Source organism: Nanorana parkeri, unplaced genomic scaffold (genome assembly GCF_000935625.1).
Source record: "Nanorana parkeri isolate BGI_ZX_2015 unplaced genomic scaffold, ASM93562v1 scaffold73, whole genome shotgun sequence".
Lineage (NCBI taxonomy): Eukaryota > Metazoa > Chordata > Amphibia > Anura > Dicroglossidae > Nanorana > Nanorana parkeri.
This window is the reverse complement of record NW_017306341.1, coordinates 1,420,529-1,438,136: the sequence shown is the minus strand read 5'-3', so window position 1 is coordinate 1,438,136 and position 17,608 is coordinate 1,420,529. Positions and strand designations below refer to the sequence as shown.

The window sequence follows — 17,608 nt, the reverse complement described above, 5'->3', positions numbered from 1 at the left end:
TTTCCACAAGCACACTCCTACGCCTATTTACAAATCCACAGGAATGTTTGGTCTTCATTCCTGTTTCCGTTCTCCTCTTTGTCCTCCTTTGGACAACTATAAGGGGAAATTCAATAAAAATGTTAGTATGGGAACAGAACTCTGGGAATCTCGCATGATCCCATAGTGCTGTTTCTGCAGTGATTCTCTATTAAATGTATTAAGTTTAGAACTTTGAAGCTCCTGAATTTGGAAAACGAATAAGCCAGTGCGTTAGGAAGTTCTGAGGACAGAGGATAAACAGCAGACTTTTTATGCAAAAATTGGTGGGCTGCGGACAGTGCAATTGCAAAGGACCTGCAGGTTTGCTTTATGCCATCTTGCCAGTTCCTTTTATTGCAATGTATGACCAGGTCTTAAAGTCTCACAGTAAATAGGAATTTTCACATCTATAAACTATTAGAGCACATTACATATGCTTGGTTATAAATGTTTTACCCTGTGCCTCCTAAAATGATCACTTTGAAGGAACTCCAATGTGCCTTCCTGGTAAAAACAGTTTCATATTTCATCAATAAACCTCTTTCTATAAGCTTGTTTTTCAAGTTGCATAATCTGTGTGACACAGTTGGCTGTCATGATCTTTTTAATAGTTGAACCTCCCACTCTCTGTGCGTCAGTATAATAGAGTATTTTGTAGTAGACATTCAGCAATGCTCACACAAGTGTCCTATGCTAGAGAATAAATGTTTTATTTGTTCGCCTGATATCACATAACGCTTTAGCTTTTAAGTGATTTCTTATATGTGTTTAGATACGATTGTGTGAAAGGGTTAGGGAACAATATAGCTCTATTATTTATTCTTCTGGAAATGGGAACAGGATGCCAATAAAAATAGAGATATTATAATCCTGCCTGTGGTGTGTTTCCAGTATGGGAGAGACCAAACTAGTAACTTGGTTGCCAAGTGACAAAACTTCATAAGAAATTATTCCATTCTCTGAGCCAGCTGCTAAGCCTTGACCATGTTCTTACTAATAAAACATTGTAACCGTATGGTGGAGAACTACAGAGAACATTTCTATGGTTTACAAGAAATGATTATATGGTTGGCACATAACTACAATATTTTTCACTGAAGGGCATTTAAAAAAAGTTAAAACTGTAAAAAAAAAAAGTATATTTAATATTCTTTAATGATAAACAATCATACACAGTAAAATGTTTGTGTACATGTTTGTATTTTTTTTGTTCTGTTAACATTAGGGATCAGTGAACTTTTGGAAGAACTAAATTGCTCGTAGTCTACTCAATCTGTTTTTATGATTCTATCCACCAGTAATTCAATCTCCCTTCCTCTTTACTTTATTTTGCTTGGTTTTGCTTTACAGTCAGGGTTACTATTAAATGGATTTCTCCTCATTTGCTGTCAAGAAGTGATGGGTAATATTTTCAATAGGGGCACAAACATTTTTGTTGTGTGAGAAAGGGTTAGAACATTCGGCATGCATTTATTGCTATCTGTGACATCATCTCCCAGTGACTACCACACCCTCCATTTTTTTATTGGTGTCACAACAACAGCAAGTTATGGAGTATTTCCACAATGCAATTTAATGTAGAAATAAAAACCTGGCTGAAATGTTAACTCTTCCCCTTCTATTTAAAACTAGACAAAGCTGGATTTGGGCTTTAACATGCCCCTCCTAATGGTGCCAGCCTGACAAACAAGGAATTTGGGCAGGGATTCCATAGATAAAGGACCACCAGTGTACTAGTGATAGCAGCCTCTATGAAAATAACTCTTTAAAAATATCAAGCCCATACCAACTGGGAGCAGTTTCCTCCAAATAATTATAGCATTATTGGAAAAGTTACATTAGATCTACCCACCATGGGGGCATGCAAATGGCTGCTCTTGCTTGTAATTTACCTGGTTTATTCCACACAATTTGCTACCCTTGCCTGCCTCTTGTTCTTTGAGCTGATCTAAAAGTTGGGGAAATTCAATTTGGATTAATGGATGGCAGTGGCCAAAGTGAGTTTATTACATTGTTCAATATATAAAATGTGCAATTCGTGAATTGCTGCATGCTAAAGAGAGATCAACAAATGGTGAAAATGATCTGGCCAGGAGACCTGAAATGAAGTAGATGTTGCCTCTAACTATATTCCTTTTACACCAAGGTAAAACAGACTTGTCACTAAAAGAAGATACATATATCTTGATTCCACAAGCTCCCAAACCTTTCTACTAAAATCAGGCGACCTACAAAATAGGTCACATATTTGACGATATACTGCTGTTCCAGAGGCATTAAACTGCTAACAAAACTGTTAATTTGCTACTTTATGTGGAAAATACCAGCTCTTAGTAATAGGAAGAAGATGGTGCCACTGGACCAGTTTAAGGATCATCAGATGCTCTGTGGAGCTATAAAACAAAATTGTAATTAAATATATAAAGTTTTATTACAATGGAATTGCAATTACAGTATATCTTTAAATGTTCAGATTTCAAGGGAATGAGAAAAAAAAAATCTTTTAAGTCTCTTGGTAATCTGTGTTTTGTCCTCCCCTCTAAAACCTTTTGTTTCACACCTTTCACTGATGCAAACTTCATTGTAACTCTCTCGAAAACATGACTCATTTTAAACTGGCGTGTGTATTGTATTAAATGCTAAAGCAATTAAGACTACATCTGTAGGTGTCGGGGTTATTGGTCAGCTAATCATTTTCAGAGCTGCAGCTATTATCTGTTGATTCCTTTATCTAACAACATAATGATGCCAGAATGATGGGCTTCTGGAATCAGTTCATTGACATTGTGCTTGTGTAACATTGGCTGGGTCAGAAAGTGCCTTGAAATACACTGCAACATCAGGAAGAATAATACTTCCTAGAAAAGACTTAGTAGGGTGTTAAAAAAAATAAAAAAATTCTAGAGGTCTCTGACTAAAACCTGAGTCAAAAGACCTCCATGACCTAGTCATGACAAACACTCAAAAAATCCCATTAATTTCTATGGCTCCTATTCACACCTAAAAGTTTTGTCACAAGCAGAAAAAATGCCTGTCACTGTCAGATTACAGCACTCTTTGGTCCCACAGACTTCAATGGGAAACTTTGTGCGACAAAACGCGAAGGGGTGATCAGGGGGCATAGAAATTAATGAGATTCCTTGTCTTGTCCTTGTCTCCACATAATCTTATAGTGACTGTTAGTCCAGGTTCACACCTAGGCCTTTTTGTTGCTCAAAGCGAAGCACAGCAAAACACCTCGGTGTGAACTATAATCAGTCACTATAAGTTTACTTGGGGCCCACTGTGCTATTGGCACAAAATCACGACTGCTAGTAAAAATTGTATATTCTACCTGATATAACAGTATTAGAAGATCCTAAAAGTAAACACTATTTGCACTGTTGAGATTTGAGAGGAATTTATAAACTTCTACAAATAGTACAATTGGTTTAGGTTGCCAAAGCACAATTTGTAGTTGCTATGACAACTCTGGCACAATACTTGATTACATAAATAAATGTCAAATATCTCAAAAGAATTTATCACAGTGGTAAAGGAATAAGATGTCCAACTGAAAAACGTTATACATTCTGTCAGTGATTGGGATTTGCTACATGCCAAGACTGATCGCTGTAAGCCTAATGTAGACTTCTGAAGATGATAAAAGTTCCAATACCTGATATTATATAGGTTTTAGGAGATATATTTTTATAATGATAGCAATTTTCCTCGACATCTAGGTTTGGCAACACCTCAGCCAGAAAGCTCATAGCCATTCATTTTTTACAAACTTTTCTAAATGGTTTCTGCCCGAATATGTTTTGTAATGTAATCATTATAATTTTTATTATAGATTTTTGTATACATTAGCATAATTCAGTTGTTTCAAAATTCCACAGGCACAAAATGTTGATTTTTTTTTTTCCCAGTCTCCTAGATATGTGGGTTGTAAATAATTTAACATGCTTTGAATCATCTATATATGTTCTCCAACACTGAGATCATCATTTTCTCAAAACACCTGCAAGAGTAAATTATTAAAGAAAATGTAAATATTTTATGTCATCTTTAGTTTGCTAACTCGTTATTATGCTCATTTGGAATCGCTAGCTTGTTGTTGGATCTTTGTTTTAGCCTTGGAAGACATCTCACAAAACATACATGGTGGCCATGCTTTGTAAATGCGACAAAGACTAAACAGATTGCAAAAAACAGAAACAAAATTACAGCCCAATAACACTTTTATTACATGTTTGATACTATGGGAGCAAAATTACTACATTCGTAAATAGTATTCAATAGTCTGCCTACAGGCTGTTCAATAAACGCATGGAAATTGATCTTGTATTGTGCCTTCCCATGAGGTACCTCCTGGGTGCAGCAGAATACATTTGTCTTTTATTGATACTGTATCTGTGCTGAATGTTCAGGTCCATTACAGCAATATTCCGATACAGTTGCATTTTTCTTTTTATAGGGTTTAGTGGGTACTCAGGGGGTCTTTACATATACAAAAGGGAAATGTAGTATTTAAGGTAAATATTAATATTGTTTTGGAAATAAATTGCTTTATACTGCAGGACAAGGGTGAGCAATTATTTATCTCAAGGCTCCACATGGTAAACTGGGACTGCATGCTACCATGCAATGCACCGACCTTGTGTTACACGCAATGCACCGGCCTTGTGTGTTGCACCACAAACACACCTCCTGGCCACAGTGTGATCAACTGCACTGTAAGGTACCACAATACCATGTGTTGTGGTTGAAAAAGTAATGCAGGAAACGCAACACGCCTGACACACTGTAACTCACATTGCGCAGTACTGTGTGTTAATCACATGGCATAGGTTTGAACAGGTCTGAAATAAAGCCCTATTGTCCCCACATAGTATGATGCACCACTACGTGTGTGGCACATTTTTTTTGGTTGTTTTTTGTTTTTTTTTCTTTAAAGTTTGGAGGTGAAGCTGCAGGAGGAGGAGAGGAAAACTTTGTCACTGGTTGTTAGGACCACTCACTAGTTCTAGCAACCAAGGACCACTCAGCAGTTCTAGCAACCAATGAGGAGGAGGACCCTTGATGTCATCTGTTGCTAGGACACCAGCGGTCCTAGCAACTAATGACCGAAGAGGAAAGTGGTTCGGACACGAAACGATTGACAAACTGCCCTGTGCTATGGCTTGCAGTGGATTTACTGGCCTTGGAGAATGGCACATACACTTTCAGCCAGCCATAAGTGAGCGACCGGTTTGTCCAGACCAAGGCCGGACAGACACAGACAAATACCTAGGTCTACTGCAGGAGAAAGCTGGTTTTACCATCAAATGTATTCTTAGAATCCCTGAGCAGAATATATATAGTTGATATATTCCATATTTCAATATGGAAATTCACACAGTTTCCATTTGGCACAGTGGCAGGACCATAAGAAATGCAGTACTTGGGTACACTAGTTGATTTTTTTTTGTGGCCAAAACTAAATTTAGGGGCAATGTCCACTTCTTCTTTTTTTTTTTCTTGAATTATATCCCGTATAAGATTATTATTAATGATTATTATACATGATTTGTATAGCTCCAACAGTTTGTGCTATATATATATATATATATATCAAGGCAGCTAGTGTTGTGATCTTTGGTACCACATTTATACATATTGTGTGATCTGCAGGCTGACTAATTTTAAACTATGACAATATGGCCAAACCTGTTATTTTGTTACATTACATCATATATGTTTTAGGAAGTTGAGCAAGAATATTATGCTTGTGAATTGTTTACCAAGAACTTGAATTGGATCAGATTTAGAAATAATCCTGACGATAAAGTTTTTATAGTTGTTTGCCTTGGTGTTGCAATATCTTAAGAGGACTGATAAGTATCTTTTTTAGGTAGGATATTTTATTATCAAGTATAAGCTTGCCTGCCATTTATACTCAAATATTTGGCATGTATGTTTCAGAAGAATGACATTTGATAAACGTCAATGGAACATAGTTTTTTTTATTCCAAGTGCTTAGCAATATTTGATAGTATAGGTATTTGTCAACTTATGCTTCAGTACATTGTTACATTGTACAGACTTGTATTATTTTGTGTTGGTTGCAAACTATACTTTTTAAAAAAAGGAATATTTTTAAACTGGAAATGTATGTTTACAGTCATAATTAAAGAATGCAGTTCAGCATTTTCATTGCCTGGTACCAAAGAATTACAAAAAGTTCCTCCATCAGCTGGGAGATATAATTGTTCCATATTTTTCTGGCTCTATAACTAGTTGCTTGCAGGATATTCCTATAGCTTTACAAAAACTGTTAACCCTACCCTGTCGGTAAGTTAAAAAAAAAACCTCTATAAGCAAGCTCCTTGCAATAAAAGAGGTTGTATGCTCACCTCTTTAGTTGCACATGTCACCTACCTCTTCTCCGTTTTAGTGCTGCAGTCTTCGGGAGAATCTTCAACATTTGACACTTCCGAGAGGGTTAGGTGGCAGAGATGTGTAAATCTCAGGACTGAATGGATAACAATACTAATCTTTCTCCAGGTAAAACAGCTCCCATATACAGTCTGTATTTCATTATCGTTTATTCAACAGTTTGCCTAGAGATGCCTTAAAATCTGCTGATCATTGGCAGTGTAGCCTGAAATCACCTACCTCCCACACTGATTGCTCTGTCTTTTGTAAATAAACTGCAGTATTCCTACTTCCTTCTGCATAACCATTCTGCTGGCCACTTCTGGGAATTGGATGGTGGGCAAACAAGTTTTTGGGGCACGGAGGGGCTTTTTTCAGCTTTCTCCTAATGCTCTCTATTACTGCATATGTCTCATTATATTATCTGGCAGTGAACAGACAGAAGATATCTGGATGAAGGAGTGAATTGGTAGAGAATAGAATACTGTTCTTTGAATGCCCCGACGTTTATTTTAAATCTATTCTCTTTGGCACTTTTTAACCTTAATGAGCTTTAATTACTAAATGCAAATGAAAATCTGCACTTTGTATTCATTCATGTGACTCAAGATTAATAGCTGGCTCATCTGCTCTCATTTTTCTGCTGTAATGTTCAGAATTAGCAGTAGGTATTTAGTGCACATAATGCAGACTAGTAGTTTTAATGTGCTTGCTTAATATTTCTTATGAATTTATTAAAGTAGTAAACATAGAACAGTCTTTAGGGGGAAAAGGGTTTTGAGAAGTTACAAAACCATATTAAAGTCATATGAAATATATGGAAGCTTTATTAAATGTATAGGACTAAGAAGGCTTTCCCTTAGGGAGGCATTACCAAGGGACAGTAAAAAAAAAAAAGAGCTTGTGCTACTTTTGCATTTGGTTTCTGTGAAGTATAATTCTGCTCATCATTCTGCATATAAGAGTACTATGACGTTGTTAGTCAGTAAGTTACTATATTGCTATCTCTGCTTGCTTGAGACCATTGTGACATGCTAAAGCGTATAGATTAAGTTGCATTCAAGTTCCTGGTTTTATTACTTTAGGTCATTTTAAGACTAAGTGTTCATGAAAAGGTCATTATCCCCCAAGTGCTTTCAGATAGTCACATGCTTATAGCAGTTTTTACATAATTGCCATAACCAGTCCAGGCCTAACCCAAATCCTGAAGGCTAAATTGTGGCCATTAACAGGGAGACCTTTTACTGTGTTTATGATATATATATCAATCCTTGCACCAATTACAGGGTCTCCAAAGCCGCTCTAATCTTTTACCTAGTAGAGTTACATTTAAAACACACACAGGGTTATTCACTAAAGGATAAAGAGTTTGGGAAAGGCCGAAGAAGTGAACAATCTAGGCCAAAATAGCTGATTTGGAAAAATTCTCCAGTTCAGCCCATTTTCCAGGTCAGCCATGTTGTCCTACATTGTTCACTTCTCCTGCCTTCTCCAAACTCTTCACCCTTTTGTGAATAACCCTGACAGTTGATTGATCATTTCTTTGTGTCATAGGTAAAAGGACCATCAAGTATACTTAAAGGAGAACTATGAGGTGAGTGCTTCTCACTCACCTCATAGTTCTAGCCGACCTGTGACAATGAGACTGTCGCAGGTCGGCTCAGTAGATCGGGAGGTGAGCGAACATATACCGGCGTTCGCTCACCTCTCGATCCTGTCATGGCCCCTTGCCGTGACAGGGGAGGGGCTGGATTCCCCCCTCCCCGCTCCGATCCGCCAACTCTGACTGGCGGAATGGACGGGGGAGGGGGCGGGTACAGCTGGCTCTGCCTCTAGATAGGCAGAGCCAGCTGTCACTCACGCAGCTGGGCTGATCTCGACATCGATGTCGGGATCCGCTCCGGCTGCGGCGTCTCAGTATACCGCGAGCTGTAGCTCGCGGTATACTGAGCTTAGGGTAACGGTTACCCTCAGGAGAACTATGGGGAAAAGCCCTGACCCCATAGTTCTCCTTTAAGGAGTAGTGAGAAAAAAAATTATAGTACATATTGTTTGCCATATGCACTTGTTATGAAATCTTGTAAATAAAGACTTTTTATAGAGGCTGTATTGAAGTAAATCTAATTTTTAAAGTGAACCTTTGGCCTTCTAGTCCTTAGTAATCCAGCGACAGGAGTTAAATACAGGCATTTCCCACTGCCTACACACATGCTTCTTGTACTCAAAAATTGCCCCAATACCCCAAAAATTATTAAATTTAGAGCAGGGAATGGGCCACAGCGCTTGTTTTTCGACAGTAAACCGATTTCCATGCCCTGCAGCTGGGAGGTTAAATGGACAGCAAGAAGCGAGCACATGAGTGCTGCGGGCCCTGTTTCCTGTTATAAACCTTTGCTGCTTTTTAGGGTACTGAAGCACTAACTAAATAAATAGAGCAGATGAATGCAGAAGAATCCCTAATGTTGGATTGCTATTGATTTAAAGGTCATACATTCTCTTTAAATTGTCCACCTCCATGTTTGCTTTAGCTGTTGCAATATACACTGAGTGGCCAGATTATTATGACCACCCCATCAGTACTTCGTTGGGCCACGAGATGACTCCACGAGATGTTGAAAGGTGATGCGAGGAATCTGACACTGCACTGTTGCCCTTCTGTTGTCTTGTACCAGTCTTGCCACTCTCCGTTCTGCCCTAACATTTTTATTTACATTTCTAAGTTTATTTCATATAGGGAATAAGATATAAAATATGAATCAAGCATAAATGTGATTGGTGTTGGCTAATGACCAAGCAAAGAAAGTGTGTTCTTTTAAGTTGTATTCACAAATTATACAATATATCACAACTCTACCTCTACTTAGTTCACTGGGCAATCAATCAGCATCATAACCTCTGTCTTATTAGTAGGAAGTTGATCGAGGGAGCAGTAACCTGAATTAGGAAATAGTAAAGCTGACACAGGAAGTGCTTTTCCTAGCTATGCAGTATGGCAGACGTTCGTAAAACCTCTCCAGTTCAGAAAATCAAATCCTTTTGGAGGTGAAACAGTAGGCATGTATATATTTCAGCTGTATATTTGGCCATTTTCCTTGAGTTTAACTTGAAGTTAATTTCTGACCAAAGTAAATATTTTTTATTTAGTTAGACTTGTGCCTTTTAAGGCAGATAAATGTCTTGCTGTCCATCTGGGTTCCTGTGCATTAAATCTGGCATTAAGATTATCTTCCAATTCTGTCTATAGTTTCTTTCTAAACTTTTGTGCTCCGGTCAAATTAAATCGGTGGGCATACATGGAATCTAAAGTTGTTTTTTACATTTACAATTGGATTTCTGCCTAAAATATAAGATACCCTGCACAGCACTCCAAGCCATGTATTTCTGGAAACCCTGGCCTGCCACTTCCTGCCTCCATCATTATTGGCCCACCTCTGTAATAGGCAGCCTTACTAACTAATAGTGAGTGAGGTACAAGAAGAGGGAAGGGCTTGGTTGGAACCAACAACAACCAAGTTCATTAAACCTCTCCATTCCGGAGGTGCTGTGTGAGAAGTGTGAAATGACAGGTAGTCATCTGATGGTACCTGTTATAAACTATAAGGACCATGGTAATACTGTTGCTTCCCAAAACCATCAAAAGGTAGCTGCTATTTTCACTAAGCAGCAATGCTCCCTTGCTGCCTGGAATGGTACAATATCTGTATTGCTAGTTAGGGATCAGCAGCAGGGTGACCTTTTGATGGATGGGCAGTAAGGGAACGACACCATGAAAAAAGGTGAATCGCTAGTGTGTCATAACCCTAAGTAGGATTATAACTCATGAATTCTCACCGGTACCATGTAACTTACAACAGGTGGCAAGAGGGAAACAGTGTGTAGACATTTCCTGTAAATGTTGTTTGTTTTCTATTTATTCAGTGTATCATGCTTAAAACGTACAGTTGAATAATTCCGATTTGAAAGTTGGCTTTAAAAGAAACATATTTTAGCCTGAAAGCACGTATATTTCTCTGTGAGGTGAAACTGACCTTTTACATTTATGATGTTATCTGCAAAGATTCACTATAGAAATCTCAACAAAACATACAGATGTAGCAGATTTTTATGTGGTAATGATTAATACCAGATGTTAGCGTTCACTTCAGCATGCTCACATTCTTAAAACTCATTTTGTGTTTCTGTTCTGCAGGTTCAGTAACCTTTATTCAAGCTACACAATATTGGAGCTAATTATAAAGCCGATATTGTGCTTCTCCAGTATTAACGGTTGCATGTAGATATTTTATGCAGCATGAAAATTATTGTAGAAGGCAAGTTTCTGCTGTTTACACAAGGCAAATCTGCAATCTGTAATAATTTGGCAAAATGCCCATTAAAAACATATACAGTGTAAAGATCCACCCACACAAACCTTGCTTTGTTTTGCCCATATTTAGACAAGACTATGTCCAATTCTGTTAATACTGCGTCATTGTAAGTTGTTGAAGTTGAGAATTCGGCAACTGCTGCCTGATTACTTGCTGGTGCTTTACGTTATTTACTGGCATTGTTTCTTTTAGATTGGCTTTATCCCCTTACTACTTATTTTTTTTATTTTGTTTGCCACCCAGTGTACCTGCTGGCAAGATTCACTGTTGTAATCGAAAATGTTGCATTGTCACATGAACAGGAATAGAGGTAAAATCTTCCAGTTTGGACACCTGTTCTGTTGACAACTAATTGGGGATTTCTTGCAATATGGAGAGGTTTCCTCTCACTTCCTGATGTGTCTACAAGGCAGGAAGTGAAAGTAAATTACCCCAATTAAACAAAGGGCAAAACAAACCTGTTTATTAGATTGTAGCTTCTTTGAAACTAATGCATAATGGGGATGTTATTTATGCTGTTTGTACGGTCCAAACACCCACAAATCTCATTTCCAGTTTGTGTTATTGGCTCACTGCTTTTCTCTGAGGTACACACAAAGCTTAAAGTGCACCTTGGTCCAGAGTTTAGACAAGTATTTAAATATTCTTTAACAAGCAGTAAAATAGTTTTTTAAGCAAGCCACCTCTGCCCTCTGTAGCTGCATGTACTGTGAAGTAAGTCATTCTCAAGAATACTCATAGATTAAAATCTAAATCCTAGTTTCTAGGAGCTGCTTACAAGCACCTAATGTGGGGGGTGTATTGCTTCCAAGATTCTGCAGCAACAGAGGAAAAAGAGAAAAAAAGATTTGAGTCCCTCTGCTGAGACCTTTTGAAGATTCATTTCTCCAAAATGCATATGGCTACAGATGTGAATGAGGACTCATTTGTGATCGCATGGTTTGTTCAGAATGGTAATACTTCTATGTGCACTGTCTGGGCGCAAGTACATTTTTAGGCATTCCTTGACTGCCAGGTCTGCCTGTAATCCTATGTCAGTAGCTTTCGTGAAATAGATTTTTTTCGACAATATTGTTTTACTTTTTTTTTTTTTTATGATCCCAATTGGGTTTCATGTTACATGTTTACATTTTTTTATTCTAGATTTCCAGTAGCACCTGTTAAGATGTAAAAGGTTTTGATTGGCAGCTACTGGATTCTAAACATTTGCAGATGCACTTTAATAAAATGACATATTTTTATGTGTTCTGCTTATGGTCGTAATGTAAGAAATACATTTAAAAGCAACTATGTGTGGAGGAAAATGACATTTCAGTTGTTTTTTTCTTTTTATTCCATCAACCAGTTTATTGGAAATGTGTTTGTTTACTGAATAACATGAATTTGCCTATTTCGGGTAACCGTCAAATCCTGAATGCCATACTCACCAAAGTTTATTTTGTCATTTATTCAACATGCTGCTAGAAGAGCCTTTTAATTCCCCAAAATTCCGTGCCACAAATGTAACTATTTTAAGACCAAGATTTTTTTTAGTTTATGTGGGAGCTTTCATTTGATGAGCCTTGCTTAGAAAATATGCTACCGGTAGTGTCATCTATTATCTATTTGAACATTGATAGCAGAAAATAAACTGCTTTTTGCTTTACTTTACTGCTATTTTGATAAACAAATACGTATCACCTGGTGATGTAAACAAATGTGTATCAGCTGACGATAAAAGTATACAAATGTGTATCAGCTGACAATAAAAGTATACAAATGTGTATCAGCTGACGATAAAAGTATACAAATGTGTATCAGCTGATGATGATTTCTATGCAATCATTCCAATTCCTTATTTATTTTTTTTGCAGTGAAATAAATTGAATCGGTATCTTGTGTTCAAAACTTGACAAAACACATACTAAACAAAAGCCTGTTCTTTTGTAAAAGTTTCAAGAATTTATATTAAATTCATTTCTGTAAAGATGAGCAAACCATTATTCATCACAGCATGACAACTTGCATTTGCTTCTAAATGGACTTAAAAGTCTTCATTCACCATGCAGCCCTTCTTTTGGCAGTGATGTGAAATAGCTGAACTGTTACACTGAGGATATCTATATTTTCATTGATGTGTTTTTTTTTTTTTAACTTCAAATGTGATTGCTGCTATAATCACCCGAACTATCTGTGAATGTAAATATATATATTTTTTTACCTGTAGTGTGTAGCTTTATATATCACACATGCACAATAACAATGCAGAACAATAGCAATACCAAACATAACAGATTCCAAAAGGTGTGAGGACACTTTGCTACAGTTTGCCATCTAATGAGGAACAGGGAATGGTAACAAAATTTGGTAAATAAAATCTTGAGGGGTTAGGAGTGACTGCATGCAGCATATCTCCATGTATTAACCTATTTCAGAGGCTTACCAGCATTTCATAATCAGAAATGACTCCTGTGCAAATGGTATAGATCTGAGTTTAGTTAAAGGGCTTAGGGTTACCTAGGGAAGCAGGTAACGCTAAGGGCTTTTATATAGAGGCAAATGCATCCTGCATACAGATTAATACATTTGAGATGCTTCTGAGTCACTTCTTATCTGAGACTAAAAGTAATGGTAAATTGAAAATGTTACATTTGTCACCAGACGAAGCAATTGGGGTAAATCTTCCAATGAAGACACCCGTTGCGGTGACAGCTGTCAAATCTCTCATTTCCTGTTGTGTCTCTTGGACAGAAGATCACCCCCAATGGGACAGAGACAACAATAAATAAACTAACAGGGGTTGTAACCTAACCTTTCTCTATACAAAACCACACAAACGTTGCATAGACTATGCATACACTTTCCATGATTCAGCGATGTGGATTTACCACCATTTTATTCTATAGGGTCTTGGCATTCAGAAAATATATAATGTTGGGGGGTTTTACGTCATTTTCAGGCCTAAAATGTGGAATATAACATGGGTGCAAAAATGGAAAAAAGGGCCTCAGTCATGAAGGGGTTAAAAAGTAACTTGGATACATAAAGATATTGAATATATAAAAATACATGAATCATTTTCAGGCTGGTTATTGTTTTGTGGCATAAGGGGTAGGAAATAGAGAAAAGAGTCACCCGGCCCTCCAACTGTGGTATAACTTTGTCCTTTATTGACACAAGTCAATCATATCACAAAACAAACTAACATTTCAGGGCCGCAAAGGGACCCTATGTGGCATGAAGGGACCCTATATGGCCCTGAAAATTTTGCTTTGTGAAATGATGGACCTGTGTCAATAAAGGACAAAGTTATATCACAGTTGGAGTGCTGGTGACTGTTTTCTCTATTGCTTGTCACTGCAGCACCCACCATTAATCTTGGGATCTACTGATCAGGAGTGCAATAGGACACATATATAATAAAGGGTAGGAAAACTCCTGGCTTAACCTTATTGAAGTGCATCTGCTCTGAGATTCAACCCAGTTTTATTTACATTAAACGCCTTAGTCTCGGCGCTAGTAGGATCTCCGAGATCTTCAAGCAGTAGCAGCCTCTCCACACTAACCGCGAGAGCTCCTCAAAAAGTTAGGGAATCCCTCAGCACATGTTAAAAGATAAAAACAGTGCGCCCCTTTCCTGTGTAGAACATTTTTATTAAAGTTAAATGTACTCACAAAAGCACCATCATATACGCGTGGGTTTGTAGTAATCTGCAAGAGCGTCACATTCGTATACGCAGAAACCTTTCCTCACTGGCAAGTATTCAAAAACATCCGCCGGTCACATCTCTGTTGGTACCTGCCGCTGTGTGCTTAGGCTCAGCATTTGCTTATGCAAATGTTGTACACATGAAAGGGGCGCTCTGTTTTTATATTTTTACCAGTTTATTTTACTCTTAACCTCTCCAATAAAACCATATACATATGCATTGATATAAAATGCTCAACCAACCATAACTGTCTACTGTAGTACATGATGGGGGTATATTTATAAAGCAATGCATGTGACATTCACCAATCTTAGCTGCAGGTGAATCCTTTCATTTAATTGAAAACGCATGCACCAGTAAATGTCACATCTACTTCTTTATAAATAATCCCATATGTCAATTAAACACTGCAATTTTAAAATCAGTAATGACTTGCTTATATTTGAACAGTAGTGTTGACACTCCTATAAAATATGTTTTCATAAGAAAAACACCTCCTTGAATGGTATAATGCCATTTCAACCAACAGCTTTGATTTGAATGATATTCTTGGCTCGTGACAATAGCCTATTTAGCCCATTTTGGGAAGTATTTTCATGTAACAACATTGTTCGGCTTCCCTATAATTTTAAATAACATGTTTCATTCGCCATATTTTTATAGCGGCATCAACACATCTCCACATACAATGCATCTGTATGAATTCCTTATATTCTGGGTTTTCCATCTAGCTCGAATAAGTCAGCAAAGTGACAATGAGCCCATTACAATTGTGTTTGTGTTCTTTGTTCACATAAAAAAGAGGAATATTTTATTTCTAAAGTCAACCCCTTCAGGTCAAAGGCAGACTGCTGAACAATATGCTGCACACTAGATGTGTTTGAATCTAGCACTGCAAAGCATGCAGCCTCTGCTAATGGTCAGAATTCCTCTTGAAAGACTGATGTGTTTTGTTGTGTGATAATTCTCTGTGCAAATGTGTGGTGAAGAATAGAAAAATGTGTTTTCTGTTTTATTTATTTTGCTATTTCATAAGCATTTTTTTCTGGTTTCTCCTTTTCTTTTTCTATAAAAAGTATCATTTAAACTAGAGTTGTCTTTTAATTGCATGACAAGCCCGTGGCCACTAAACAATATTACAGCTAATTTAGTTAACGGCGTGTATAGATGAATAAATGATCTTTTTTGGTAATCTCCTAATTGCCATTATTATTTTTTTTTCTACAGGATGAGGTAATTGCCGTTTCAGAAAAAGTAATAGTCAAGCTTGAAGATATAGTAAAATGGGCACACTTGGATTTTTCCAAATGGAAATGTGGCCTGCGTGCGTTACCCATAAAGCTCAAGGAACTGGGAAAAAATGGACAGAAGGAATGTATCTTGAAGTACAGACAATCCATATTAAATAGTGGACTTAACTTCAAAGATGTGTTTAAAGAAAAGTCTGAGCTGGGTAAGTGTTCACTGGCAATGCCTATAACCTTCTTTTTAAATGTTACTGTGATTCGTAACAAAATATTGCTTGGCGATAGTTTAGGACAAATGTAAATATAAGGGATGGGCATCTACTGTGTCCTTAGGAGCTAATATTTAAATGTAATTTTGTCAAATAAATAGGAGCTTCTTTATGACAATTTCTTGTCTCGGTGACCCGTTGATGTCAATGATCTTAAGTGAATTAATAGAAACTGGTCATAAGATAAATATTTAAAAGACCGTTCGGCCTAATTCAGATGGCTAATTGGTGCAAAAACATTGGCCCCATGCACAACATGTGCAAACAACCATGGCAGGCAGATCTGTATCTTGCATAACTCAATAATCTATTTGCTGTTTGCAATCGATTATTAGAGCAATTGCATGTGATTAGGGCCTCTGCAGACAGTTTGCTTCCAGGTTTGGTGTTCTCTCACTGCATACAAATTGGATGCAGCTAACCAGTCTGAATGCTGCCATAGCACAGAGGGCTGCTCAGGTAAGGTGTTCAGCCCCATCTTGGTATGAAATGGTAATTTGCTATACAATTGCTTTGCGGTCACTAGCTCAGAAACGTTGAAGCCATTCACGGCCAGGAAACTAGCCAACAATGGCATCCTCCCTTTCTATCATGAGAGGCACTCTTTAAATTTAAAGCAGTTTATGTAAAGTAAGTAAACTGATGTACTTAAGTGATTTGTGTTTTTAATGCATATTAAGGCAAGCAGCTAAGTACACATTTAAAATACATATTTAGAAGCTGCTATACCTGACAAAGGATTTCTAATCGTTTCCAGCAAACACTGCTAGACAGGAGAGTCATGCTGGTGACCTGACTTTGCTCTGCTTCAGTTAGGCAACATAGCTTGGTCCTCTCCATACAACCTGCTTGTAAAGGAGCAACAGGAGACTGAAAGGTAATATCTCTCCTCCTCCTTACTGTTGGCATGTTCCATGTCAGCACACATACATACATGCAGCAGAGGCTGAATCTGAAGTCTACTGTAAAAGGGATAACACGGGCAGATATCAGGGCAAATACAGAGATGCTTCTACTAGTTGATGTTGATAATATATTCAGTTATCTTATAATGCATGCAATAACTGCATTAAATGACCTGGATTTCAACTTGAAATCACTTGGTTAGATGTTTTATATCAAGGCATATAATATGTTCTCATACATTTATTTGGAAATCACAGTCAACAATTCCTGTTTCTTAGAACAAGTGTGAGAGGGGTGTAAAAATAAGGACAATTTGACGGTAAATAAGGTAAAACAGTACAAACATACAACAAACATATCGAAACTTTAAAACTGAAGTTCTGTTGTGGTTGAATAAGACTTCTGCATTGATATGTAGGATCTTTGGGCTTTTCCAGACTCTTAAACTGGACTGATTACATTTTAAAGAAGAACTCCAGGATGTGTACAAACTGAACCCTTGAAGAAGAGCTACCCCCTCACTGCAAGGGTTAACTGCTTGTTTTGTCCAGGGTGGCGAAAATAAAGAAGAAATACTCACCCAATCCTCAGTCCTCCCTAGCTGCTTGTCTAAGAACCCATGACCTTGTCATGTTTAATACAGGTCTATAAGATGTAAAGAAGATAAGGGACCTACAAAAGCTGCAGCAGAGGGGGGGGGGGGGGGGGGG

General features: G+C 37.5%; 1 protein-coding gene across 4 annotated transcripts in view; it reads left to right on the top strand.

Moving 5' to 3' along the window:
• Positions 1–17,608, top strand: part of ARID5B (AT-rich interaction domain 5B) — a 265,343-nt gene that overhangs the window by 35,695 nt on the left and 212,040 nt on the right. For all 4 annotated transcript variants that reach the window (XM_018576671.1, XM_018576670.1, XM_018576672.1 and 1 more), the window contains exon 3: positions 15,704–15,929. In XM_018576671.1, the coding sequence (XP_018432173.1) occupies positions 15,704–15,929 (226 nt within the window). The remainder of the gene's footprint in view (positions 1–15,703; positions 15,930–17,608) is intronic.